Source organism: Eurosta solidaginis, chromosome 5 (genome assembly GCF_040869045.1).
Source record: "Eurosta solidaginis isolate ZX-2024a chromosome 5, ASM4086904v1, whole genome shotgun sequence".
Taxonomy (NCBI): domain Eukaryota; kingdom Metazoa; phylum Arthropoda; class Insecta; order Diptera; family Tephritidae; genus Eurosta; species Eurosta solidaginis.
Genome location: NC_090323.1, coordinates 268927834 through 268954810, shown reverse-complemented (window position 1 = coordinate 268954810; position 26977 = coordinate 268927834). Strand labels below are relative to the sequence as shown.

Here is a 26977-nt window from a genome sequence, read left to right as displayed (position 1 = left end):
ACCATGTAGGAAAATAAACCTAGGGTAACCCTGGAATGTGGTTGTATGACATGTGTATCAAATGGAAGGTATTAAAAAGTATTTTATGAGGGACTGGGCCATAGTTCTATGGATGGACGCCATTTAGGGATATCGCTATAAAGGTGGACCAGGGCTGACTCTAGAATTTGTTTTAGTTTAATTAGGTTTTAATTAGGCCTATAGGTGGACGCCTTTTCGCGATATCGCCATTAGGGTGGGCCAGGGGTGACTCTAGAATGTGTTTGTACGATATGGATATCAAATTAAAGGTATTAATGAGGGTTTTAAAAGCGAGTGGCCCTTAGATGTATATTTGAAGGCGTTTTCGCGATATCGACCAAAATGTGGACCAGGTGATCCAGAAAATCATCAGTTGGGTACTGCTAATTTATTTATATATGCAATACCACTAACAGTATTCCTGCCAAGATTCCAAGGGCTGTTGATTTCGCCTTGTAGAACTTTTTCATTTTCTTCTACTTAATATGGTAAGTGTCACACCCATTTTACAAAGTTTTTTCCAAAGTTATATTTTGCGTCAATAAACCAATCCAATTACCATGTTTCATCACTTTTTTCGTATTTGGTATAGAATTATGACATTTTTTTCATTTTTCGTAATTTTCGATATCGGTAAAGTGGGCGTTGTTATGGTCGGATTTCGGCCATTTTTTATACCAAGATAAAGTGAGTTCAGATAAGTACGTGGACTAAGTTTAGTAAAGATATATCGGTTTTTGCTCAAGTTATTGTGTTAACGGCCGAGCGGAAGGACAGACGGTGGACTGTGTTTAAAAACTGGGCTTGGCTTCCACCCATTTCGCCCATTTTCACAGAAAATAGTTACCGTCATAGAATCTATGCCTCTACCAAATTTAAGAAGGATTGGTAAATTTTTGTTCGCCTTATGGCATTAAAAGTATTCTAGACAAACGAAATGAAAATGGGCGGAGCCACGCCCATTTTGAAATTTTCTTTTATTTTTCTATTTTGTTGCATCATATCATTACTGGAGTTGAATTTTGACTTAATTTACTTATATACAGTAAAGATATTAAATTTTTTGTTAAAATTTGAATTTAAAAAAAATTTTTTTTATAAAGTGGGCGTGTTCTTCATCCAATTTTGCTAATTTTTATTTAGCACATATACAGTAATAGTAGTAACGTTCCTGCCAAATTTCATCATGATATCTGCAACGACTGCCAAATTACAGCTTGCAAAACTTTAAAATTACCTTCTTGTAAAAGTGGGCGGTGCCACGCCCATTGTCCAAAATCTTACCAATTTTCTATTCTACATCATACCGTCAACCCATCCACCAAGTTTCATCGCTTTATCCGCCTTTGGCGATGAATTATCGCATTTTTTCGGTTTTTCGAAATTTTCGATATCGAAAAAGTGGGCGTGGTTATAGTCCGATATCGTTCATTTTAAATAGCGATCTGAGATGAGTGCCCAGGAATCTACATACCAAATTTCATCAAGATACCTCAAAATTTACTCAAGTTATCGTGTTAACGGACAGACGGACGGACGGACGGACATGGCTCAATCAAATTTTCTTTCGATACTGATGATTTTGATATATGGAAGTCTATATCTATCTCGATTCCTTTATACCTGTACAACCAACCGTTATCCAATCAAAGTTAATATACTATGTGAGCTCTGCTCAACTGAGTATAAAAAAAAGTAAGGACGGGACTGTCTTCGGCTGTGCTGAAGACTTCATACCTTTCATGAATGGGGCTGAACAATAATCTTATCCCGTTCGTACTCTCCAAATAATCGGATGTATAAGATAAGAATAATATAGTGAACCGATGTACATACCTGAACGATTTTTAAGATAAATATAAAATAACAAATAGCAAAAAACCCCCTTATCTGAACGATCGGTGGTATGGGATATATATTATATATAGCTCCGATCGAAATGATTTTTTTAGGAAATCTATGATATAGTAGAATAAATGTCACCAAGGTTAACGTTTTTATATTGGAAATTAAGGGAGAAATTGCCAAACATCTTTCTATCTAAACGATCGGTTGTATGGGATATATACTATATATAGCTCCGATCAAAGTGGTTTTTTCAGAAAATCGTTTATAAAATAAATAAATGTAAGGCGCGATAACCTCCGAAGAGATCTAAGGCCGAGCTTCTCTTCCAATTTGCGTCGTGCTCCTCTTGCTTTTCCCTACAAATTGGCCGGACGGGACCTACATGTTTTATGCCGACTCCGAACGGCATCTGCAAGGCAGATGAGTTTTCACTGAGAGCTTTTCATGGCAGAAATACACCCGAAGCGCTTGCCAAACACTGCCGAGAGGCGACCCCGCTTAGAAAAATATTCTTCTAATTGAAAAGCTTATTTCTATAATTTTGATGTTGCTTTGCCCGGGGTGCGAACCCAGGGCATACGGTGTGATAGGCGGAGCACGCTACCATCACACCACGGTGGCCGCCATCGTTTACGATATATTAAAATATATATCACCGAGTTTCACGTTTATACTTTCTGAATTGCGGCAGGAATGACCAAATCGTCTTATCTGAACGATCGGTTATGTTATAGTGGTCCGATCCTACCGGATCCGTCAAATGTCTAATATAATACAAAAATACATCCTTCTGCCAAATTTCATTGCGATATCTCAAAATTTGAGGGACTGGTTTGCGTTCAAACATACAGACGGACGGACAGACGGACGGACGGACAGACGGACATGGCTATATCAACTCAGTCCGTCGCCCTGATCAATTCGGTATACTTAATGGTGAGTCTATCTTCTATATTTCTCAACGTTACAAACATCGGACCAAAGTTAATATACCATTTCATGTACATGAAAGGTATAAAAATATATTAAAAAAAAAACTTAATACTATGTTCAAACAGAAAAATAAATTGAGACAATTTCGATTTAAATTGAGTGGTGTTCCAACTCAGTTTAGCTTACACAATAGTCATTTGATAGCGGGTTGGCTTATCTCTACAGCAGCAACATACCTTTGTTCAGACTGTCAAAATGTGCGTGTTGGTATTAGGCTAATGGAATGGATTGAAAACATAAAACTTTCAAATTTTTGTGTTGTAAGAAAATGTGTTTAAAGTTTTGGTTTCATTTTGAGTTTGCCATCTTCTTTTCACAAACCCTACTCCAGTGAAATGAAAATAATCAAATCAGCTGATGAGATGAGCCAACCATGTTGAGCCATTCGTAACTGACGTTTAAATCGACTCACTTACGACATGCAATACATCAATTTGGCTAGTTTGAAATTATGGCTAGAAGGGTAATGGGATTTTCTTTGTATAATGAACCTCTCATGAATCTAGATAGAGCGTAACTGTTCAACAGTGAAAAGAGGAATAACAACCAATCCCACCTTTAGCTGGTATGGCAAAAATGAGGGTGAGGTGGATGGGGCGAAGCACTGCTACAAAAACAACAACAACAGGTGGTGACCTACGCGCGAGACGCACAAGCATTAAAAAAATTATAAGCATAGCAAGGAGAGGAGTTAACCTTTTTCGTCATAGAAGTTCAATTTTATATTTGATAAATTTTTTTAATAAAGATGTACAAAGCGACCGATCTTTAAATATGGAACACTGATTTGTTGGAAGGCGATTGAGTTGTTGTTACATTAATACCACGCTAGGTAACGTTCTACGATCTGCTTGTGGGAGGATCACTGAAACGTTTGGATCATGCCCTTCAGAGGTTTTAAGCATAATATTCAAAACCCCGCCTATCGATCTCCTTATCACGGAAACGGCATCACAAAGTGTCCATTAGCTTCGGAAGTTCATTCCATAAAAAGAAGGAGAAGATAGAAGGTCAACGGCCACGATATCAAATGTCCCTACTACGACTCCGAATTGCCACAGCAATTGGCCTTATGGGCATCTTAGTTTTCAGAAATGGTTTTAGGTTAGGTTGAACTGACCGGACCGTGAGTACCTCACATATACTCTATAAGTCCAAAGGTTATCCGGAAGTTTGTTTAACGACCAAACTTACAATTCACATCCAAACCAAGAACAACTTTCTACGTCAACTTGGAAAGTAATAGAGGCTTTCTAAGACCTGTGCCACTATCTGCTAAGGTTGTAAGGCCTATACATGGTCTTCGATATTTTATAGCCCCACAGTTAGATTCTCGATTTTTCGGCTTGGTCGATTATTTTGAACTCTCGGCTTCTCTTAATCTGATTGGGACGTCTCCTGAGTAGCCTTCGAGGAAGGCGCTCCTTTTAGATAGTTCATACGCTTTTTCATTTCCATCTATTCTCATACGCCCTGGGACCCTGGCTGCAGTTTACGCTGTTGTTCCAGTGTTTCTACTGCTTACGGCTTCTACTTCCGTCTGAAAAATTCTAAATTGATCTGACAGCTTGTAGAATCTCTTTATTTCTGGATCAGGACAGTATACCGCAGAATCCACCCCTTCTACTAATTTGGATACACCAGTGTACATGTGCATCGCCTCGTCCGCCGTTCGGGCACCCTTTTGCCAGCCATCTTATATTGTGGCTCTATCAGTCTCTTCGAAGCGCAGATATGGAGTTTTGTAATTGATGATGCTACTAGTATATGACTATGCCCGTAGTTTAACTATTCTTAAATTGAACTATTATTTTTGCAAGTGGTTATAGTGTCAGTTATTTTGTTTCCCACCAGCACGTACTAAAATTTTAGCGGCTGTTGAATAACAGTTACGAACCATTGTGCTTAGTGAAAAATTGGATAAAAAACTGGCCTATCTAGAAAGAATTATTAAAAAAAATCCTTAAATATGCAGGAGTGAAGCGGGTGCAGTCCTGTAGAGCACGTGACCGTCCTGCGGTGAATAACAATCTTATCCGTTCTTAGAATGAATAAACAAAATATCATTCAATTAGTTCCGGTACTCCCAGGATACTTGACGATTCGGGTTCATATAGCATAGATAGTGTGGAGAATATTAGCATCACTATGCTGTTAGTAAATAATCACGACAACAAAAACGGCAACACTTATGTATAAGGCAACGAAGAGATATCTCTCACAGACACATGTAGTAATCAGCCGAAGTAGTTACTCGCACATACTCAGCAATATGGCTATAAGTGAAACTAAACAAATATACAAATATACATGTATACAGCTGGTAACCAAGCATGAGATACAATTGCTCTCGAACAGATTTTCGCGAAATGACCAAACCTTAGGAGAAATGGGTGCGCGAAAACCGAGAGTATAAAACCAGCGCAAGCTGATAAATCAATAATCAGTTTGATTTAAACACGCTTTTGTGAAGTACTTGATATCGAAGTATAATTTTACTACTCCAAAAAGTCTAAATAAAGACCATATTGCGATACTGAATATTGAAGTTATTAATTCGACTCGGCGATTTGACTTCCACAAATAAAGAATTCAGTTTAAAAAGTTAGAGGATTTTACTTGGATAAATTGCTTAAAATTACCCTCCAAATTTATACATAGATATGTACATATATAGAAGTGTACAAATCCATTGCCACGATAAGAGACACCACCTCAACCACCCTTATCCGCCACTCAATTTTGAAGTGTCGAGTTACAAAAGCGTAATAATTATAAAATCAACAATAACACTTGACAGTACATAAAGCCTTAACTTTCATTAAGAACTTCTACATATTTGTGCAAAAATATTTGAATATGTACATATGTACTTACATATATCAGAACGTCTAAACGAGTATGTAATTCACACGTCAAGGCATTAAAATTCCAAAACTTTGAAGTTAAATTCGTTGGTTGAAGTGCTTACGGCGGCAACTTTATACATACATACACACATACATTCACAGAAGCCATCACCGTAAGTGACGCCATTATGTAGAATTGTGTGAAAACTTTTCAAGCCTTTTACACTTTTCTCTAATTAAAGAGGCGAAAACAAAAGCAACAAACGACAAATAACAGAAGGTGATTCAAATAATAAACGAACAAACACTTTTATATAAAGATATTTTGTGTTTGTATGTGTGTAAATTCCACATATTTGCATGAAAGTGCCAACGAAATGTGCGCACGAAAGGACGAAAGTCGCGCCCACAATATCAAATGTGGAAATGTGTGAATGTGTGAGTGTGCGTTTGTAAAACCCCACTTTGATGTCTGAATATAATTAGGATTCGTGTAATGGCGCATATGTATTAGTGGTTCGAATAACCAAGAAATTGGACCTGGAGGATCTAGTCTTTAAAGACACTGAGCATTGATTACAAGAAACTGGAATTAGAAAGTATTTCTCTTGAAAAACAGAATATGTTCGAAAACTCACCCAATATTGTCCTTTTACTTTTTCCTAGAAATCGTGAGGACGGGACCTATACGTTTTATGCTGACGCAGAGGGACATCTGAAAGGCAGAATAATTTTCGCTAAGAATTGTTCCATGACGGAAATACAATCAAAGTCTTGGCCAATCTACTGCCTAATTTTTCTTAAGTATGTTTTGTTGGTGTTTTTTTTACTGAGTCTTGAAACCAGGGCCTTAAGTGTAGTAGGCAAGCACGCTACTAACACTTCTGAAGTACAGAAAAGTAAGTCTTAAGGCTCTTAGATCAGCTGGTCCGAAAAATGTGTTTTATAAATCGGTGATAGCAAATGTAAGTGTAAAGCCATTTAAAATCTGCGGGAAGCTATTTCTTGTGCATTGAGAGGATCGCGAAAAAGGATATTCTCAGAAACTTCATTACACTTCGAACGGAGTGCCTTCACAAAGCGGGTGCTTCTTCGTTTCTCCCGCACACCACAGATTTCAGCTGCGAGGTAAGGTACTGCTTCTAATGCCATCTTCATAAACCCCAATAGCACAGTGCGTACTTTAATATACACCTTCTACGAGTATACATCATAATTAAGCTTGAATCTTAGTGAGCAAGCCCTTGTAAGCTTAATGTGGAGGAAAGGTGTAGGAAGGCTTCGGTTTCCTTGTATTGATGTGGAGGGGTAGTTGGCAAGCGCTGGGTGTTCTGCCAAAGGTGATACATTGACTTTATGATAAGGTGGTCAAAGCGGAGCCCATTGTGTACGCCTTTGTAAAATAAACAACCCTCGCTGTGTTAGCTGTATGGAGAACAACGATGTGAAATCAGTTTATGCTCAGCTGTGCAAACTGCTGTGAAGACGAGGTGAAATATTCCGTTTGGGACGTTTTCGACATTCTGGAAGAAGTTTCCAAGATCGATGCATGTCTTATTTGTAACTTTATCGTTACCACGAGGCGATTGGCTGAATAACTGGAAGGCGGTTTCGTCCTTATAGTATGTCATAGCTCAACAGATCATCATGAAATTGAGGTAATCCTTAACTGAATAGCTGCCACCATCCTTTACCAAATCCCACCTAACCGTCTCCTCCAGTCCGACGACATCAAGACCCAATCTACGCTGACTAATTCATCTGCAATTTCTTTTCCCCTTTTGGTACCATATCCCTGCAACCAAATTAAATGTTTTGTTGAGTCTTCTCTATAATATGTCCATAATGTGATCAGGTTTTGTTTGACGACCAAATCGAAAAGCCCATTAGGTATCAGGACTTATGTGGTGCAATTTATAAGCATGTTTGGAAGTCTAGTATCGTAGGAGCTAAATACTTTTAGAAACTCTTCAGCCCCGGACTTCCGCTGGTCAATCAATCTTGATCTTATTGCTGCTTCGGAGATACACAGACGCATTATTTATAGGCCTCAAAGTTGTATAGTTCTGGCTCCTATATTTCACCTAAAAACATAGGTTGTACACTAGTCTAGTGCTATTGAAATTCATTGTAGGTTATCACACATGTAGTACGTATTTACGTATTTGCATATTCATCCTTTGTATGTAAGCCGCACTGATTCGTGATGTTCTTTGTAATTAGTTACGTAAGTGGGGTATGTTGGAGCCTTTGTGTAGACGTGGGGAATAAAAGCTTCTGATTTTAATTCGATTAGACAGAAACAATTAACGTATTAACGCCTTTTTAGTGCGTTTTGCTTACTTGTGTGTTTGCTTATGTGTTTATGTTAGGTGCAGATGAGGTTTTATACAGACATACTGTATATATAGGTACATATATATATGTACACATATCGTCAAAATGTTCATTTGGTTTAATTTGTTCTTATTCAGATTTGTGTGAAATTTTAGTTGGCAGCTTATTTTACGCCAAGTTTAATCTTTTGTGCGCTGATATTTGCACATTTTCGCGAGCTTACGTAAATAGGGGGACTCATTTAACCTTATAAATGCCTTATAAAGTGTGTAAACGTATAAATTTATTTAGTGCGTAAACGAACTGTCAAATTTGTATGAAAAATCATTTACACAATTTGTATAAATTTACGCGCACATTTCATGATGTAAACGCGGTAAACTCAAAGGAATACAACCTTGCAAACATAACAGCCATCATTTTCATCAGAAATCTCCAACATCAGCAAGTCATTTACAAGAATATCTTAGTAAAGACGTTTTAGTCTTGATTTTTCATTTAATATTAGCATTTTTTAATTTGTAAAACAATCAAACAATTTTTTTTGGCAATATTACAGCTGACTGACAAGAATATTGCTAGGTGCGTTCATATAACAGCGCGTGTAAATTGAAATAATGTTACACTTTGTAAATTTATATGCTTTAATGAATCCCTCTAATATAAATTTACATGTCGCTATACCAATACATACAAAGAGGCCTGAGGAGACAATAAAAACATCAAACAAAAATGTATTTTTACATGAATCCGAAATCTTAAAGTTTTCTTGGCGACACTTCATCTTCAAAAAGTCTTCCAACATTACCACCAACTCTGTATCAAAGTCCATATTATTTAAACGACTTCGACATCGGTACCGTGAATAATGAGTTTTTGCGATCTGAAGAAGTCAACGAAATAATTCGTTGAGGTCAACAAAAGTGTCTTGTTATTTTTCCACGTGATCGTCATGACGAGGCATTTCCTACCTCGTTGTTAAACAGAATCTTGCCAAATGGAGAGAAAGTGGAGCGTGACTGGTTAGTGTGGAGTGACAGTAGCAATGCTTTTTATTGCCTATCATGTCGTCTGTTAAGCACCAAAGCTTTAAATCGACCTAAAATTTTTCTTGCTGTCGGATATTCGAAATTGCAGGTGTGGAAGAAGCTATACGATAAACTGTCAGCACACCAAAGTATTCAAGATCACATTAAATGTTATATTCAATGGCGATCTTTACAAAATCTAATTCGAAAGGGGGCTACAATTGATACACTTATCAATGAACAGCTAATCACTGAAACTCAAAAGTGGAAAAAGATTGTATGTAGAATTTTGGAAACTATTTTATTTTTGGGTGAAAGAAGCCTTGCTTTCAGAGGCGAAAGTATATATCTTGGTGAAAGAAACAATGGAAATTTTTTGGGCATCTTAGAACTCATAAGATATTTTGAGCCGATACTTAGAGATCATTTGGAGAAAGTTAGGATTTCACAACAGCAGCACAAACGTTTACAAGTTCACCATCTTTCCCCAGACATTCAGAACGAGTTTATAGAAATTTGTGCAAAACACGTGAGGGAAACTATATCATCACAAGAAAGCCAAGTATTTTGCTATTATCGCTGATGCTACGCCTGATGCTAGTCACCTTGAACAGACTACGTTCATTTTGCGCTACCTCTAATTCAATTCAAAAGCAACAAATTTTAAAATTCAAGAACGGTTTTTGGCTTTCGCGAATTGTAACCAAAAAACTGGTCAGAAAATCGCTGATCTAATTTGCAATACTTGATTGAAGATTGTCGTGCACAGGGGTACGATAACGGCGCCAATATGAAAGGAGCTAACAAGAGCACTACATCACATTCTCGACAAAAACTTGAATGCTGATTACTCGCCTTGTGCAACCCACAGTCTCAATTTATGTGGTGTTGATGCTGCAGAATGTTGTACGGCTGCAATTACTTTCTTCGAAGTTGTACAAAAATGTTTTACTACTTTCAGCAGCAGTCCACAACGATGGGGCATCTACAAACCGAGCTCTCTTCACAGTCTTTCAGACACTACGTGATCAGCTAGAGTTGAGGCAATCAGACCATTCGCAAACTATGTTCCAGGATTAACACAAGCACTAAACGCATTACTTAAGCTAAATTTGACTGCACAAGCATACGAAAATGTTACCGGCATTCTCAAGTACATCAACAAGTTCGAATGTATCTTGCTGTCTTCAATTTGGTCCAAAATACTGACTACAATTAATGAAAGAAACGTCGTACTCCAAGCTAGAGCGCCACCATAGATGTTGAGGTCCGACATCTAGATGCCTTATTAGCTGATTTGAAGTTGATCAGGAACCAATGGGAAACAATTTTAAGCGAATGCAAAACAGTTGCTACTCAATTGAATATTTCGCCAAAGTTTCCGGTCATTCGAAAGAGAAAACCCAAAAGGCGTTTTGAAGATAATGGAAATGAGATGATTACGAATGATCCAGAGTCTGATTTTAAAAACAATACATTCTTGGTAATCGTTGATTAGGTAATCACTGGCATTACTGAACGATTTGCAGCTATGAGAAATATGAACGAGACGCTTTCCTTTTTGTGGCAATTTGAAGACATGGATGAAACTACGGTACGGGCGAGCGCAGCAAAATTTGTCGAAAAATACAAGTCGGACGTTTCTCAAAGCTTCGAATGCGAAATAATTCACTTGAAACACATTTACGAAGCAAATTTTGATAAAGGTCTGTCACCATTGGAATTGCTAAATGCCATCTACATATGTTCAAAATCTGTATACGATTTTCCCCAACATTTGTGTTGCTTTACGTATCTTTTGCACAATACCTGTCACTGTAGTTAGTGCAGAACGTTCCTTCAGCGTTCTTTCAAGAATCAAAAACTTTCATAGATTGTGTTCATCTCAAGAGCGAGTTTCAGGACTTGCCACGTGTGTTGAGCCCGTTTTGGCAAGACAGTTAAATTTTGATATTATTATAAAAATTTTGCAGCGAAAAAAGCAAGTAAAGCCACTCTTTGATATCCGAACTTTCTACATTGAATAATTAAAATTTATAATCATCATTATATTTATTAGAAATATACTAAAATGTTACCAAATTACAGGAAAAGATTATTTGAAACAATATGTGGCTGTTAAAAGGGAATTTTATTTCTACGTTATAATAAAATAGTATAAATGGTAAATATTCTATGTTAATTTTATTGTCAGCTCTTAGTCCAAATGATTTTTGATGTGGCAAAAATTTTTTTATATGTAATCCATCGATAATGATTCATGAATGAGACGTCATTAATTCAAGTTAATCAAATGTATTATTGGATTTTTTATAGGGTGCCCCAAAATTGTTTAGTCCCGGGCCCGGGTTTTCTCTCTACGGCCCTGCATACATACATAAGTATGTAATATATAAATCACATCTCTACTGTGTTTCTGAGTGCATAAAATTTGTGTTTGATTAATTTTTAGCTTCTATGAAATCGTTGAAACATTTAAGTTTATTCCGCTAATGTACAAATTAATATACCGGATTGGTAAGAAACGGCCTGTAGGTCATGCCAAAAATGCGCAGCATGATCAAAGAACATAAACTAAACGAGGTTTCAGACAGGGTGACCCCCTATCGTGCGATTTCTTTAATTTGATGCTGGAGAAAATTATACTAGCTGCAGAACTTAACCGCACCGGAACAATATACTATAAAAGCGTGCAATTACTGGCATATGCTGATGACATTGATATCATCGGCCTAAACACCCGCGCTGTTAGTTCTGCTTACTCCAAGCTGGAAAAAGAAGCGGTAAAGATGGGTTTGATGGTGAATGAGGACAAAACGAAGTACCTGCTGTCATCGAGCAAAGAGTCAGCGCATATGCGCCTTGGCAACCACGCTACTGTTGGCAGCCATAATTTCGAAATAGTAAAAGACTTCGTTTATTTGGGAACCAGCATCAACATTAGCAACAACATCAGCACTGAAATCCAGCGAAGAATCAATCTTGCCAATAAATGCTACTTTGGACTAGGTAGGCAATTGAAAAGTAAAGTCCTCTCTCGGCGAACGAAAATCATACTCTACAAGTCACTTATCGTACCCGTCCTGCTATATGGGGCAGAAGCATGGACCATGACAACAGCAGATGAAGCGGCTTTGGGAGTGTTCGAGAGAAAAGTTCTTCGAAAGATTTATGGACCTCTACGCGTTGGCGATGGCGAGTACCGAAGAAGATTTAATGATGAGCTGTACGAGCTATACGCAGACATCAACATAGTCCAGCGAATTAAAACGCAGCGGCTGCGCTGGCTAGGCCATGTTATGCGAATGAAAGATGATGCTCCGGCCAAGAAAGTGTTTCTATCGGAACCCGCCTATGGAAGCAGAGGTAGAGGGCGGCCCCCACTCCGTTGGAAGGACCAGGTGGAAAACGATTTAAACTCCCTTGGTGTGACCAATTGGCGCCGGTTGGCGGAGCGAAGGAGCGACTGGCGCGCCTTGTTGGACGGCCATAACCGTTTAGACGGTTAAGCGCCAATTAAGTAAGTAAGCATGATCAAAGAATATATTCACGATTATTCAAAAATCTAAAAAAAAAATTGCAAAAGAAAGACTTTCTGGTTCACTTGCTGAACTTTTTAACTGAGAGTTCATTTAAAAACTTGGTGAACAAATATGAGTTTAACTCTTCATGAGAGGCTAATTCTAAGTAAGAAGATAACTTGCTCTTATAGACATTTTTCATCGAAAGAAGACCGAAATACTGTTCCACTACTAAATAACTGCGCGCAAAGGCAAGCTTACAGAATCCTGGAAAAATGTTGTGTTATCCGAGATTAAAATTGCATGCCATAATTCACTTTATGCAAAATATTAACATTTCTATTCGATTCTCCTGTAATTTTGCTATTCCCTCTTCGCAGTGCGTGCCTCGAATTTCACGTTGTTGAGTCGCTAATGATTCAAAATCATGGAAAATATCTCTAAAATTTATTCATAAATCAAGTATTCTGCACACAAACTATCTTTCTTAACTTTTGATTCCAGAAATGAACTTAAGATATCAATTCCTATTCTACAAGTGATGTAGTGGAAGTGCTCAATTTTATAATAGTTGTACTAGATATATTCGCTATATCCCAGCGACGATAACGCTATCCTTTTGTATTCTGGTGCTTCATCGTGTCACAGATTCAACGTTTACAGTTTTTTGTATATATGTATATATTTTTGAATAAATCGATATATGGTTTCGTGGCAGCCACGTCACTGTTGAGACTGTGAAAGACGTTATTTGAAGAGCTTCAGAATTTCATTTAAAAACTCATATTTAAGCATAAATTCTATATGCTTTGATTTGTGATAGGTAGTTCATGAAAAATAATCTAAGATAGGGTGGTTTTGAACAGGCAGCCGAGATAGAATGGAATTCTACCCAGCAGTTGATTTATATTCTAACACTGACACCGAATTTGAAATACTTATATTTTCATGAAATCAATTAAAAAAAAAATTGCCAATAATTTTTTGTTTTGTGTCGCCCCTTTATGAGTAGCGTCCGCGGCAGGATTGGAAGACGTTCGGCAAAGAGCATTATCAGCTTCTTTATTTGTATTTGAACAAAATTTCTTATTCATCTTTTTCATTGCCTCCATTTATTTTTCAACATCAGTTTTCTTGTGTTAGGCAGTCCAATTTTTCTTCCTTTCGCCATTACTTTTGCATTCGTATTTGTTTAAACATTCTTCTTTTTCATTCTTATCTTTGACCTTTTTAAGCTATTGCATAGATTTTATCGCGGGCTTGGCGACTAAATCAAAAAAAACCGTAACGGATATTTGTCAAAAAAGATCCGAAAAGGCTCGAAAAGGTTCGTAAAAGTTCGGTGTTAGCAACAGGACAAATACATAAAATTGGATCTCTATCATAAACAGAGGTGGGCACCACTACATTTACACGGTTACCAAATTGAGAATGTGTTAGTAAACACGAACGCGTAGCGAGGGCGAAAGCAAAATCAATTATTTATTTAGTTTGATTGCAATGTTTGAGCGGTAAACATGTGTCACACGCACTCTTTGGTACTCTGTTTTAAGCGCGCGTGCGACACTTTCTTATCATACGACCATCGAAATCAAACTGAAAGAGCTGTCGTTGATTTTCACGATGTAGCCATTGTGCTATCGCTTATCGTATACATATATGGTCGCTTACAAGCCAACCTAATAAAACCGCACCGCGTTTTTTTAGCGCACGCAAACAACCGGCGTTTTTTGCCATAACCGGAATAAAGCTGGAGACATTGGTGCTTTATCGGTAACCGTATCGGTAACCTTATAACAGCTGATTCGACCAATCTTATGAGAATCAACGCAATCGATTATTGGTGCCGCTAAGGTCGTAACCGTATCGTAGCCAACCAATTGGGTTTTGGTTTACCGACGTAACGATAAACAGCTGATTACGTTAGGGATACGGATACAGCGATACGACATACGGCACCAATGACTCCGGCTTAAGCATGCGTTGCGACAATGTAAAGCATGTGTGCAAACGTCAAATCTAAATGTCACGCAGAACAAAAATTGGAAATCGAGTTAGGTTTTCACGCAGCAAATTCAATTTGAGTTGCTCTCATACAAGTTGTATGTGCATGAGACATTTTTGACAGAAAATGACTTGCGTGCGTTTATATTAGGTTGGCTTGTTAGCAGGTGCTAAGCTCACGCCCACGCCCACGCCGGATCATAAAGTTGAAGTTAAAGTTAAAGTTAAAGTGAATGTTAAAGTTAAAGCGAAAGTTAAAGTTAAAGTTAAAAATAAAGTTAAAGTTAAAGTGAAAGTTAAAGTTAAAGTCAAAGTTAAAGTTAAGGTTAAATTTAAAGTTGAAGTTAAAGTTAAAGTTAAAGTAAAAGTTAAAGTTAAAGCTAAAGTTAAAGTTAAAGTTAGAGTTAAAGTTAAAGTTAAAGCTAAAGTTAAAGTTAAAGTTAGAGTTAAAGTTAAAGTTAAAGTTAAAAATAAAGTTAAAGTTAAAGTTAAAGTGAATGTTAAAGTTAAAGTGAAAGTTAAAGTTAAAGTGAAAATTAAATATTAACTTCTCATTTATTCAATAAAAGTAAAAAATTTGTTTTCTTATCAGTCACCACGCTTAAAAAGGTTAACTTGAATTAATATCAAAGACAAAACTTGAATTAATCTCAAAGAAAACAAAATGTTGCATAAATATTATAATTGCATAAGTTGATAATATGCAATAGCTTTACCGCGGCAGTCCCCGAGTGCCACACGTCCTTTGTTCATCAGTGTCTCACTTATCATTGCCTTTATGCTTCACTGTGGCCTTCCCTTCCTCTCCGTTTTTGTTTAAGCATTTTCCTTTGTCTTCAAAGTTATCTTTTTCTTTTCGCCTTTGTCTTCATTCTCATATATTTTTTCACGTTTCTCGTTTTTACAGCCTGGATGATTTAGGTGCCACATTCTCCAAATTCTTCTTACGTGTTTAAGTCTCCCTCTAACTTGTTTTAATTAATAAAGGTAACAACAATTGAGGAGTTGCGTGGAAAGAATATGTAGCATTTCTCACATTTAAAGCCAAGACAATTGCACTCGCAATTGCTTTGCAATCAAGGAAACCTTAGAAATGAAACGATTTTTAATTAAGTTTGCGGGATTTACATTGTTAAAGAGCTTTGAGAGGAGTTGCGAGCTTTTCTGAACTGCCCTTCTATTTTCCCAATTTGTATATTCGTAACACTGCCAAATACAAAAGGCGATGGAAGCATATAACATAAAAGGGATAGTCAATTAATAAAATTTATATTAAAATATATATGTGTATATATTCTTGTACTAATATTTATTATATTACCTAGCTTTACTTGTTTTTGTTCTAATAGAGTAGTAAATATTGATATGAGACCTTTTACCGTTTTTCACTTACAGAATTTATTCAGCCCCAGCACATCTGGCCTTATTTACAACAAAATTTCATACATCACACACATTTTCCACATCCCGCATTCCTCACACACCATCACCCGCACACGCATCCTTTGGCACATGCACACCCACACCTAACACACCATTCACACCTGCCAACACATCAGTTAAATTCCATCGGTGCCACCGCTAACGGTAATAGTTGTCAACCGCAAACCGCAGCAGCTTCGTCGTCATCACCTGGCAGCACAATCAGTGATAGCGATAATCATTCGACTGGTACCGGCGGTAGTAGTAGTGGCAATAATAGCAACGCCAATAACGCAATCAATGATAGTCGACCATATGAAGGTGTTGGTGGTCACAATGACAATGTCAATGCCAATAACATTGAGGATAGTAATAATCGAAGACTAAATTTGCCGACGGCTCAGGAGAAGCAACAACAATTACAACAACAACTGCAACAAGGTCCAACACATCTACAGCAACATCAACTGCAATCACATATGGCGCCACATCACTCCCCCTTGTCCGGTCCAACGTCTGGTCATCAAGTGATAGCAAAACCATTGCCTAGTCGACCTACGCCCTTCCTGCCACACAGCCTACAACACCCGCATTTACATTCGTTGCTGGCGCATTGTCGGAATCCTTACATGAGTGGTGAGTGCCTGCATATTATTGTTATTACATATCTATATGTATGTAGCTCAATATGAATTTGTGTGTGCGTATGCATTAGATGTCCATGTTGAGGTACAGCATTTACGGGTATTTGCCACATTTTGTGGCATGATAGTAATAGAATTTGACTAATGTTTGCAACTGGTATCGCTGCACACTTGTCAACATTGTCAGGCGCATATACACACGCACTGAAATATATGTGCGCTTTTGTTTGGCTGTGGCATGCAACAATTAAATGCAACTGTAATCTAATGCACCTCAATAGTCTCCTGCTGCGCTCCACTACATATTTACTGTTAATTGCATTGTTTCGACAAGCAAATGCATTTCCGTTTCCTTTTACAAACTCACACTCTTTACAGTTGGTGCGCAAGTATTTCCCCTTCCACCTGGTCAAGGATTCCCTTGGGCGCATTCAACACGTGGTAAGCCTAGGCGTGGTATGATGAGACGTGCTGTATTTTCTGGTAAGTGTAAAATACCCTTCCGAACGAGACATTAGTTGTTTGCTTTTGCTTATGTACACTGGTGGGCACAAAAATAGCTTCACGGAATTATTAATTATTTTCGCTGCACCCTTTTTGGAAATTTGTATTCACTACATGATTGAAATGGTACTATGATGATAAAATGATGTTATAAATATAAATTATAATTATTATACTCCTATTTTGCGTGCGAAATTGGGGACTATCTAAATTTTGGGTCTATACGATTGGTTATGAACTAAATACTTCAATCATTGTTCCGTGCTCTAAGAAAATAGAAAATTTTTCAAAATATTTGGGGAATTTTGCGATCAACCGGTACGCTTAAGACTCCAAATCCTTTGGTAATACAATATATTGGGATCAATTAAAATCACTCTAGGCAACTTTGAAAAAAGCTTGATAATTATAACTTGAACTTTAGCCCATAACATGACCAAAACAATATTTATAAAAGGTTCTGCTAGGTGGCAATATATGATTCGGTAAAGGTTTAAGTTATTTTTTAGTCAACTAGAAATTCAAAGGTTGGAATATTTTTGGGGCTCGTCGAAAACTCCAAACAAAGGGAAGGATCAGCTTTATGTCATACATATTGAGATATTTAGAAAAAATAGCTTAAAGCTTAGAAATCTTATAATCGACTTCAAAGTAACTTACAGGAAAGCTAATTACTCAAAATGTGCACCATTGGCCAGGGATGGTAAAAAAACAAATATTGGGGGGCCAAAAAAATTTGGCTAAGTGGTGCCAGGTTAGCGATAATTAAGGAAATCTCAAAGTTTGAAAAGTGCTTTTCTATGGGGTAGGAGCTTTAGAGCTGCTCCCATCAAATTGGCGTGACTGGTAATACCCTCGTAATATGGAGTAAAAAGTCTGAAGAGGTATCTATTTGTATTAAAAGCCTCCGCATACAGACAAAGGCTGAAAGGTGAAGCACAATAGATCTAAATAAAGATGGCGGTGCATTGAGGCGTAAGAATAATAATGAAAAAATTTATAATAAACAAATCTATCACTTTTTCAACAAAAGCGTCATAACTCGAAATAATACTGAGTAGGATAATAAATTTAGCTTTTCGTTTAAAAGGGTACTTTGAAACTAAAATTAGTGCTTCAAAGTTAATACTGCAAAAGCGACGAGGTTGGCATAAAACTACGCATAGCGGTGTTTCTCCAGCCGAAGGAGAGTATCATTACGATTTGGTTTTTAGGAAGGAAAAGTAAATTTTGGAAAGTTTTGAGTTGTGACGGTTTCTGGTTTAGTACGAAATGCTCCTATTTATCACAATTCCTCTCTAATATTAAAAAAAATATCACAAATCTACAACTTGCAATTGAGCAGGAAATAAGAAAAGCCGTAACTATCGTTATACAAAAGACGAAGTTGATAGGGTATAAATCAATTAAGAAGTGTAGCAATTTCAATTATTTTTTCCACCAGTGTATATCGAAATAATTTGTGGCTTGCTGCTTACTGCCATATTGATTTATTATTATTGTTGCTTTCGTTGCCAGATTCACAGCGCAAAGGTTTGGAAAAGCGATTTCAACAACAAAAATATATAAGTAAACCGGATCGCAAGAAATTGGCTGAACGACTGGGATTAAAGGACTCTCAGGTTAGTACATAGAATAATCGGTTGTTTTTCCTTCATTCGTTTAAATGAATATATGTATGGCAAATTAAAATATTTTCTCATATAAATTACGCTTCCCAGTAAACCATTAATGTGATTAAAATGTCATAAAAGCTAGATTGCACGTGCTATTAACAATATCTCAAGTCATTTGCAACCGTAATAATCGATCAATATTTTAAAATACCTACTACTATTATACAATGTGCACATACCCAGCAAAAACTTGCAAAAGCGGTTGTAACCAATAAAGAATACTAGCTTCATTACTGGCAGATAAACCTTAGAATAAGGTTAATACATCATACTCCTTATAGTAACGCCTTATTGTATGATGTATGTTGGAACGATTTTACGTCATCCCTTGGCATCTGGCAAACGAATTTTTGAAGAGTATATTTTGTCCCGTTTAGAAAAACTTTCTTATTTTTAATGTAACTTGACGCGTAACCTGAACGTAGGAGCTGAAAATTAATTTTGAACGTTAGATTACCAGCCTATAGTTAAATAATGTTTTGAGATAGGAGATTGAAGGAACTCAAAGTTAGATATTGTGTTAACATAAGTCTGATTTCATATGAGAATATACTTATAGTTAGGTCAAAATATGGTATACTATTCCTTATCCTACCTGGTTGATAAAGCTTATATTCAGGTTATTGTACTCAATGTACTATCTTATTACAATATTTTATGTTAGCCTGAATCTAAACGTGTCAAAAGCCTTATGTAAAAGTCGTAATATAACAAGTATTATCTTATAATTAGGCCTTGTGCAAGCTTCATTTCACTTTTTCCACAGCCTTATGATAGACTCGCCTTACTCTACCTAATGGCTTTAAATAATTCCTTACGTAAGCCTTGTTCAATATGCGTTATAAGCCTAATGCGTAACGTCTCAGATAAACCTTAGGCCTGATGACATAAGTACAGAAAAATTAGAAGTATTATAAAGAGTACGCCATAAAACTAATATTCCTTATGGAATTTAGGCTTGATTTCATAACCCTTTTGGCCATATGAAATAAGCCTTATATAAGGTTTAAATTTTTTGCTGGGTATACATGCCTATATACAATGTTACAACACCAATTGATACATATAACATTCGATTGAGCTAAAACTTGCCAAGCAATTAGACAATGACTTTTTTCCATTCTGTTTCAAAGGTTAAAAGGTAAAATTTAATAACTTTGTTATTTTAAATTATATAGTAAATCCCATACTTTTGTGGATCACATGCATTATTACAATTACATTGTTAGGGTGTACACTGATAATGTCCGTTATGATGGGTATACAATATAAATGTCATATTTGTTTGTTTATTGCAAGCATGCTTAACCAACGAAACGATATCATTTCGTTACGATAATCAACGTTAATAAACGAAACGAAGTCATTTCGTTTCGTTTATTAACGTTAAGATCGTCAAATTAACGAAATGATTTCGTTTCGTTTTCTGCCATATCAAAACGAAATCAAATCGTTTATGTTGATTATTAATTTCAAACTATGCTGGCAAAGCTGATTGATGGCGGAGTCATTAAAGGTGAAAGCATTATCCAAGCTGATTGCAACTTTTCTCATGAATTTTGACAGTACGAACATTTCTCAGAGTATTTTTGACATTACCACCAACGAATTACACAAACAAATTACATAGAGTTTGTGTGTGTATGTGCGCTCGTTGTTGCCACCTTACGGCTTCACCATGGCTATAGCATTGCCAGCACAATTCAAACATAAAGTATCACGTTTTCGTTAACGTTTTTAACGTTAACGAAAGCTTTTCGTTTCGGTTAAAAACGAGATACAATTTATCTTGATAATTTCTTTATCGATAATATTTCGAAGTGTTTCAACGGAAACGGTGGAAATTTTTTGATAAACGATTAGCTTAACGTTAAGGTGCATCCCTGGTTTATTGCTGCCAATTGAAAAACAAATCATTTCCATGACAATTGTATTCAATACGCAATAAACACTTTGAGGAAGATAGCAATAATATTTACATTTTGAAATATCAGATCATCTTTTTCCCTTTGTTTTTTTAACCTTCGTAATTCATTTACATAGACGTTAGTGTTATTACATTTGTTACTTATTTGTAAGCTATATAGTAAAGCTAGAAAAAATAGCGATAGACAATCGATATAATGTACAGTCTGCAACTATTGGCACCATCGATAGTTCTAGTCAATATCGATAGCTGAAGACCGTGAAGCGCACACAGATTTTTTGTTTGTGCGCAGTGCCACTTAAAATTTTATATACATAAATAATAATCTTTAAAGTAGCGTGAACTACACCCATAAAATACATATATAGATGTTTTCGTTTATTATTAAACACCACAGTTAGGTTAGATTCAAGTGGCTGGTCCGTGAGGACCTCACATAGAGTTAATGTGTCCATATCAGGCTCTATGTTATAAATTAACTACGTCCTCCTGGTAAGCACCAGAGGCCTTCTAGGATTTATCCCACTTCTTGCTTCTGAATCTGATCACTTCACCATTGATTGTATCAGCAATCGATAGCGGCTTGCAGCTCTATTGTACTAGCAAATTCGAAAAAACTATCCCTAGTTACAACATGATGTATACGTTTCAATCTTTAGCAAAAACTATAACAGCTACTTTAAAAGTTATAGGTACGTAAATAACAAGTAAAGAAGTCAATGCTTCTGCACCCTATAACAGGCCGGGGTGTGATAAGTGACTTGTAGAGCATGAATTTTGTGTGCCGAGAGAGGACTTTTCTTTTCAATTGCCTACCTAGTCTAACAGTGGCGTGATTACCAAGGCGCAAATGTGCTGACTCTTTGTTTGGTGGGAGCAGGTACTTCTTTTGTCCTCGCTCAACATCAATCGCATCTTTTGTGCTTCTTTTTCCAATTTGGAGTAAGCAGAACTTAAGGCGCGGGTGTTAAGGCCGCTGATATCAATGTCAACGTACGCCAGTAATGCACGCTTTTATAGAATATTGTTCCAGAGCGGTTAAGTTCTGCAGCTATTATAATTTTCTCCAGCATCAAATTAAATAAATCGCAAGGTAGGGGGTCACCCTGTCTGAAACCTCGTTTAGTTTCGAGCGGCTTGGAGAGGTACTTTCCAATTCCGACTGAGCTGATTGTGTTGCTCAACGAAATTCAAACATAGCAACATCTAGGCAGCTTCTTTTCGTGCTGTCGAAGGCGGCTTTAAAATCGACGAATAGGTGAAGTGTGTTTTTTTGCCGGTTTTTTCCCTAAAATTTGGCGCATTGTGAAAATCTGGTCGATGGTAGATTTACCAAGTCTGAAGCCGAACTGATGTGGTCCAGTCAGCCGATTCACGGTTGGATTCAATGCTTCGCACAATACACTTGAAGGACCATATTGGTGATACTTGGCGCAGTTAGAGAACACTTAGATTCCAATCGTCGGGCATGGACTCGTCCCATCATGGTTTGCGTAGAAGCTGATGCATGCGCCTTACCAACTCCTCGCTGCCGTATATGAATTGCTGCACCGGCAATCATTCATCATCGCTTGAGAGATCGGCTTTATCATCCATAATCTAAGTACTCTCTGGACATTTTTTACAAAGCCGCTGTTTTCATTCAAAGAGGAGTTGGCCTTGACTTAAAACCTCCCGCCTGCCCCCGAGCTCCTCGCACTCATGCCTTTCTGCATCTGATTTTTTTCAGTAAAGGCGTCTCGCTTCTCTTTTTCACTCACTATTCTTTTTGCGCTCGCTTTTGACGTAGCCCTTTAGGCAGCGTCTTTTATTTCGGTTGCGACCTTCTTCATCGTACCAGTTGTTTTCCCCTGGTTTGGTGGTTACCAATTTTTTCCTCGGCGGTGGTACGAAGTGCTTTAGAGATATGCCTCCACTGCTCCTGCATTCCGTCGGGGTGAGTTATGCTCTCAGAGATCAGGTGTGAAAGTCGAGTTGCGAAGTCATTGACAGTCTTTTGCGATTGCCACCGTTCGACCTCTACCTTTTCCTGTGCTTTTTTGCTCCTTTCTAGAACGAAAAGAACCTATAAAACAGTCACTGTTGAAGAAACAATGCTTTTACCAAATTTCGTTAAAATGGATCTCTTATTGTTCGCCTTTGGTATTGAAGTTTGGTGAAGAGCTTAACTCGTGGTCGCTAACAACTTTTTCTATGATGTACTAGTATATATAATTCCACGAACCATAACTCTGCAAAATTGCAAGAAAGTACTGACGTCTTTTGAGTTAGAGGTTGAGAAACTTCTTCTACTAAATGTGCGTGGTACCGCTATCATTTCGAAACAATAACTAATTGTCTACTATAATTTTTGTTTAATAACCATTCAAATTTCGTTAGAATTGCTAGATGTTTGCTTCATTTTGGGCATTAATCTTATGAAGGAGATAGTTATACCGCAAGGGTATTACATTTTTTATTTGCATCCGACTTTGAAAATAAAAATCTATAACGTAGGCGTGGTCGTCAATAGATTTTGGTAATTTTAACAAAGTGTATTTGTAATTGACAACCACCATGCCAAACTTCAACATGGTACCTTGAATGGCAAACTTTTAAATCTTCTTCTTTTAAACGTAGGCAGTTGCACGCCCATTTTTCAAAATTGTACAAAATTTCGATTTTCGTCATTTACACAACCAACGTATCAAGTTTCATAACTTTATCGGGCTTTGGTAATAAGCTATCGCTTTTTTTCATTTTTCCAAAGTTTGATATGAATTTTTTTAAAGTGGGCATGGCCGCCAACTTATTTTGCTAATTTTCACAAAGTGTATGTGTAATAGCAAGAACAACCGTCATGCCATATTTTAACATGATCTCTCCTACTTAATTGTTTAGGGCCTGAAAACTTAAAAATTATATTCTTTTAAATGTGTGTGGTTCCACGCCCATTTTGCAAAATTTTACCAAATCTATATCTTTTTACATAAATTCAACGAACATATCAATTTTTATCACGTAATTAACCTTCGGTAATGAATTATCGTATTTTTTTTTTTTCTTTTTTCGTAATTTCTATCCGATTTTTTTTAAGTGGGCGTGATCGCCACACCGATTTTGTTAATTTTCCTAAGGTTTGTATATATTAGTGAGCAAGAACGACAAATTTCAATACGATATCTTTTAATGACTTTTAAACTTTCTTCTTCCAAATGTTTGCGATGACACGCCCATTTTCCAAAAGTTAACACAATTTCTATTTGCTGCCATCAACTCCTTAGTTCTTGCCTTGCGGCCTCGTGTCAATCCATGGCGGAACCATACAAGGTGGCAGCATGGTGACACACACATACAAGTTCCATGTACTTTGTTTTTGTAAATTCGATGGACTAATGTCAAAATCGTACTGCGCCGGAAGTTGATGTATGAAATTATATTAAAAAAGTACAAATCAGCTGTCCGTGCTGCCACTTTGTATAGTTCCGCCATGTGTCCATCATACGCTTTTCTAGTCTTAGTGTAATACTTACTGCTCCTATTGCAAGAAGTAGCTCTCCGATATACATAAAAAATAATTTCTTAATTCGTTCCTTAACATTTTTGTTTATCTTTAAATATTTCTTTTTGTTTGCATGGACGCCATTTCGCTTTGAATTAGTGATGGCTCGATATTTCGCTATTGGTGATTGCATCGCCGCTATTGACAAATCGCTAATAGCTATAGCTATTGCAATCCAAATATATCAGTGATTGGCTATTTTCCTTCATTCGATTCTTTTGAATGACAATCACCTCTGGCAGAATATCGCCAATAGCGATTATAGCGATTGGCGATTTTCCTTCAGCATGAAATTCTAATACTAATAGCAGCGATGCAATCATCGATAGTGAGATATTGTTCATCATTGCTCATCTGTGTGCTTTACTTTCCGAAACATCGAACGGAACAAAGCAAACTTGTGCAACAACTAGAACGACGACATTGGGAAGTCGGCTAGAAAAGCAGCCAAGTGGTTTGGGTAATTTTTACAGACAAGCGAAAGATCGAACTCAAAAATAATCAACGCAAAGATCAAAGAGACCGCAAGGCACAACTCATTCAAGAGCAATTATCGAAGTGCAGAGGTATATAGAAGAAACTGTAATTGCAGGAAAAGCTGATCCTTTTTTATGGTGGCAGAAAAACAATTACAAGTATCCCAATCTATCTCCTATAGCTCGCGAAAAGTTGGGGTGTTTAGGAACATCGGTTCCCTGTGAAAGACTTTTTTCTCAAGCCCGTCTTATTTTAAGCGAGAGAAGAATGCGCTTAGATGATGAAAAGGCTAAAATGCTTATCTTTTTAAACGCCAATCATAAAATATAAAATTCGTTATATTTTGATTTTATATTTAAGTATTTATAATAAAATAATTAATATTTGTCAAAATATTAAACAAGCAATATAAGTTAATTTTAAAACTTTAATTTCATGAAATGTATAAAAGAAATGGAATGACTGAATTTTTTTGTTTTTAATTACACTATGTGACGCCAAATAGACATGGGTCTTTAGACTTGGCCTAAGATTTATTGCCTGTGTTATTCATAAGTTCATACTTCTAGGCAGTAGCCGTTAACAGTTTTATAAAATTTGTGTTTTTGATGGTAAAATAAAAGAATTATAGAAACATATATCACTCGTCTTATTGTAAACAGATTAACTCAAAATTTAAGGTTTTTGGGAGAATGCAATTCAAGATTTGTCATATGGTTTGTATATGGTTGAATTCTCCGGCTAATTTCTAGGGCACTGCAGTGGGTGGCTAATTTTCTGCTAAAGAATATTTTTATAATAGTTTGAAGAATTTGCTATATTTTTCCTCTGTATTTTTCATTAAAAATTGATTCACTTTACTGTACAAATTTATGCAGCCAAATACAACTTTCAGAATAAATTCATACGGAGTATTTCTGAATACATCGGTGTAGTATAATATAGTAAATAAATCATGTTTTTATGGATTTATTTCGGGTTGATTCATCTTACATTTAAAAATCAAAGCATTTTCAATTAACAAAGATGCATATACATTTATTTCAGCTAGTTTCATCTCATTGAGTGTAATACGAGTCTGAACATATTGTCGTCAGCCAGTTAATAATATTTATCATAACATCTCAGAAAATTAGAATTTCACATTACATTAGTTTACAATTATAGGTACATACTTTTTTCTTTTTATTCCAATTTTGGTTCATATATTCTAATAAAATTTAATTTAGTATACATTAATGTATAACATTCAATCTACTCTGGTAAAAAGACTTAAACATTCATTTTTTATATACAAGTATACAAATAATTGCAGATTCGCTTATTAAAGATAAATTAAAGCGATCGCCATAGCTGTAAAAAATAGTCATAGCTGTAAAAAATAGCCATACCTATATTCACTGATAGCTGAAAATCGCTCTTCTGTATGGAATCGCTTGTTGAAATAAAGCGATCGCTATAGCTATAAAAAATAGCCGATATTCAAAAATAGCCATATCTATTTTCACTGATAGCTCAAAATCGCCATATCGTCCATCACTACTTTGAATCATTCTCTAAAAATGGCAGTTTGCTATAAAGCGGCATAACTTAATTTTCCTTTTGTTGTTGGTTGTATATTGTGGTACGCAATGCTAGTACTCACTGCTTACTCTCACGACTTTTTGGGAACCACCCAAATCTCAAATGCGCAATCGCTTCTCCTTGAAGTCCACACGCATACATGCACATTTTCAAGTTTTTATACAACGACAAGTAGAGTTTGGAGAAAATCATCAAAAGGGGAAATAAACGAAAACATATTAAGGCATTATTTAAATTACTCCAGGGTTATTTGCATATAAATATAAACATGAAACAGGAAAGATAAATGAGGTACTTACACAATCGCTGGAATCGCGTGGTTCTTTGTCATATACTCGAGTTCTTGTTTTACTTGTAGGTACTCCATTAAGTGATTTTTTCAAAATTACTGTCTTCTAGGTGTCTCATGGAGTATTCAAATGGAATAGGTGATCCCCATAATTACTCCTTATAGTACTCCACAACTTATCCTCATTGATATAGAAAATGTGAAGCAATTTACATTGCGATGTCCTAGGCATGAATGACATATTTCCGAAGATATTAAGGTCGAGTTTCTCTTCAAATTTTCACCAATTGGTTGGTGTAATTATTTTATGCC

The 26977-nt window shown here is 36.4% G+C and overlaps 1 protein-coding gene across 1 annotated transcript in view; it reads left to right on the top strand.

Moving 5' to 3' along the window:
* The window catches only part of Dbx, a 73694-nt gene that overhangs the window by 9175 nt on the left and 37542 nt on the right, over positions 1–26977 (top strand). The window contains exons 2-4 of the mRNA XM_067786705.1: positions 15997–16659; positions 17046–17150; positions 18690–18793. Of these exons, the coding sequence (XP_067642806.1) occupies positions 15997–16659; positions 17046–17150; positions 18690–18793 (872 nt within the window). The remainder of the gene's footprint in view (positions 1–15996; positions 16660–17045; positions 17151–18689; positions 18794–26977) is intronic.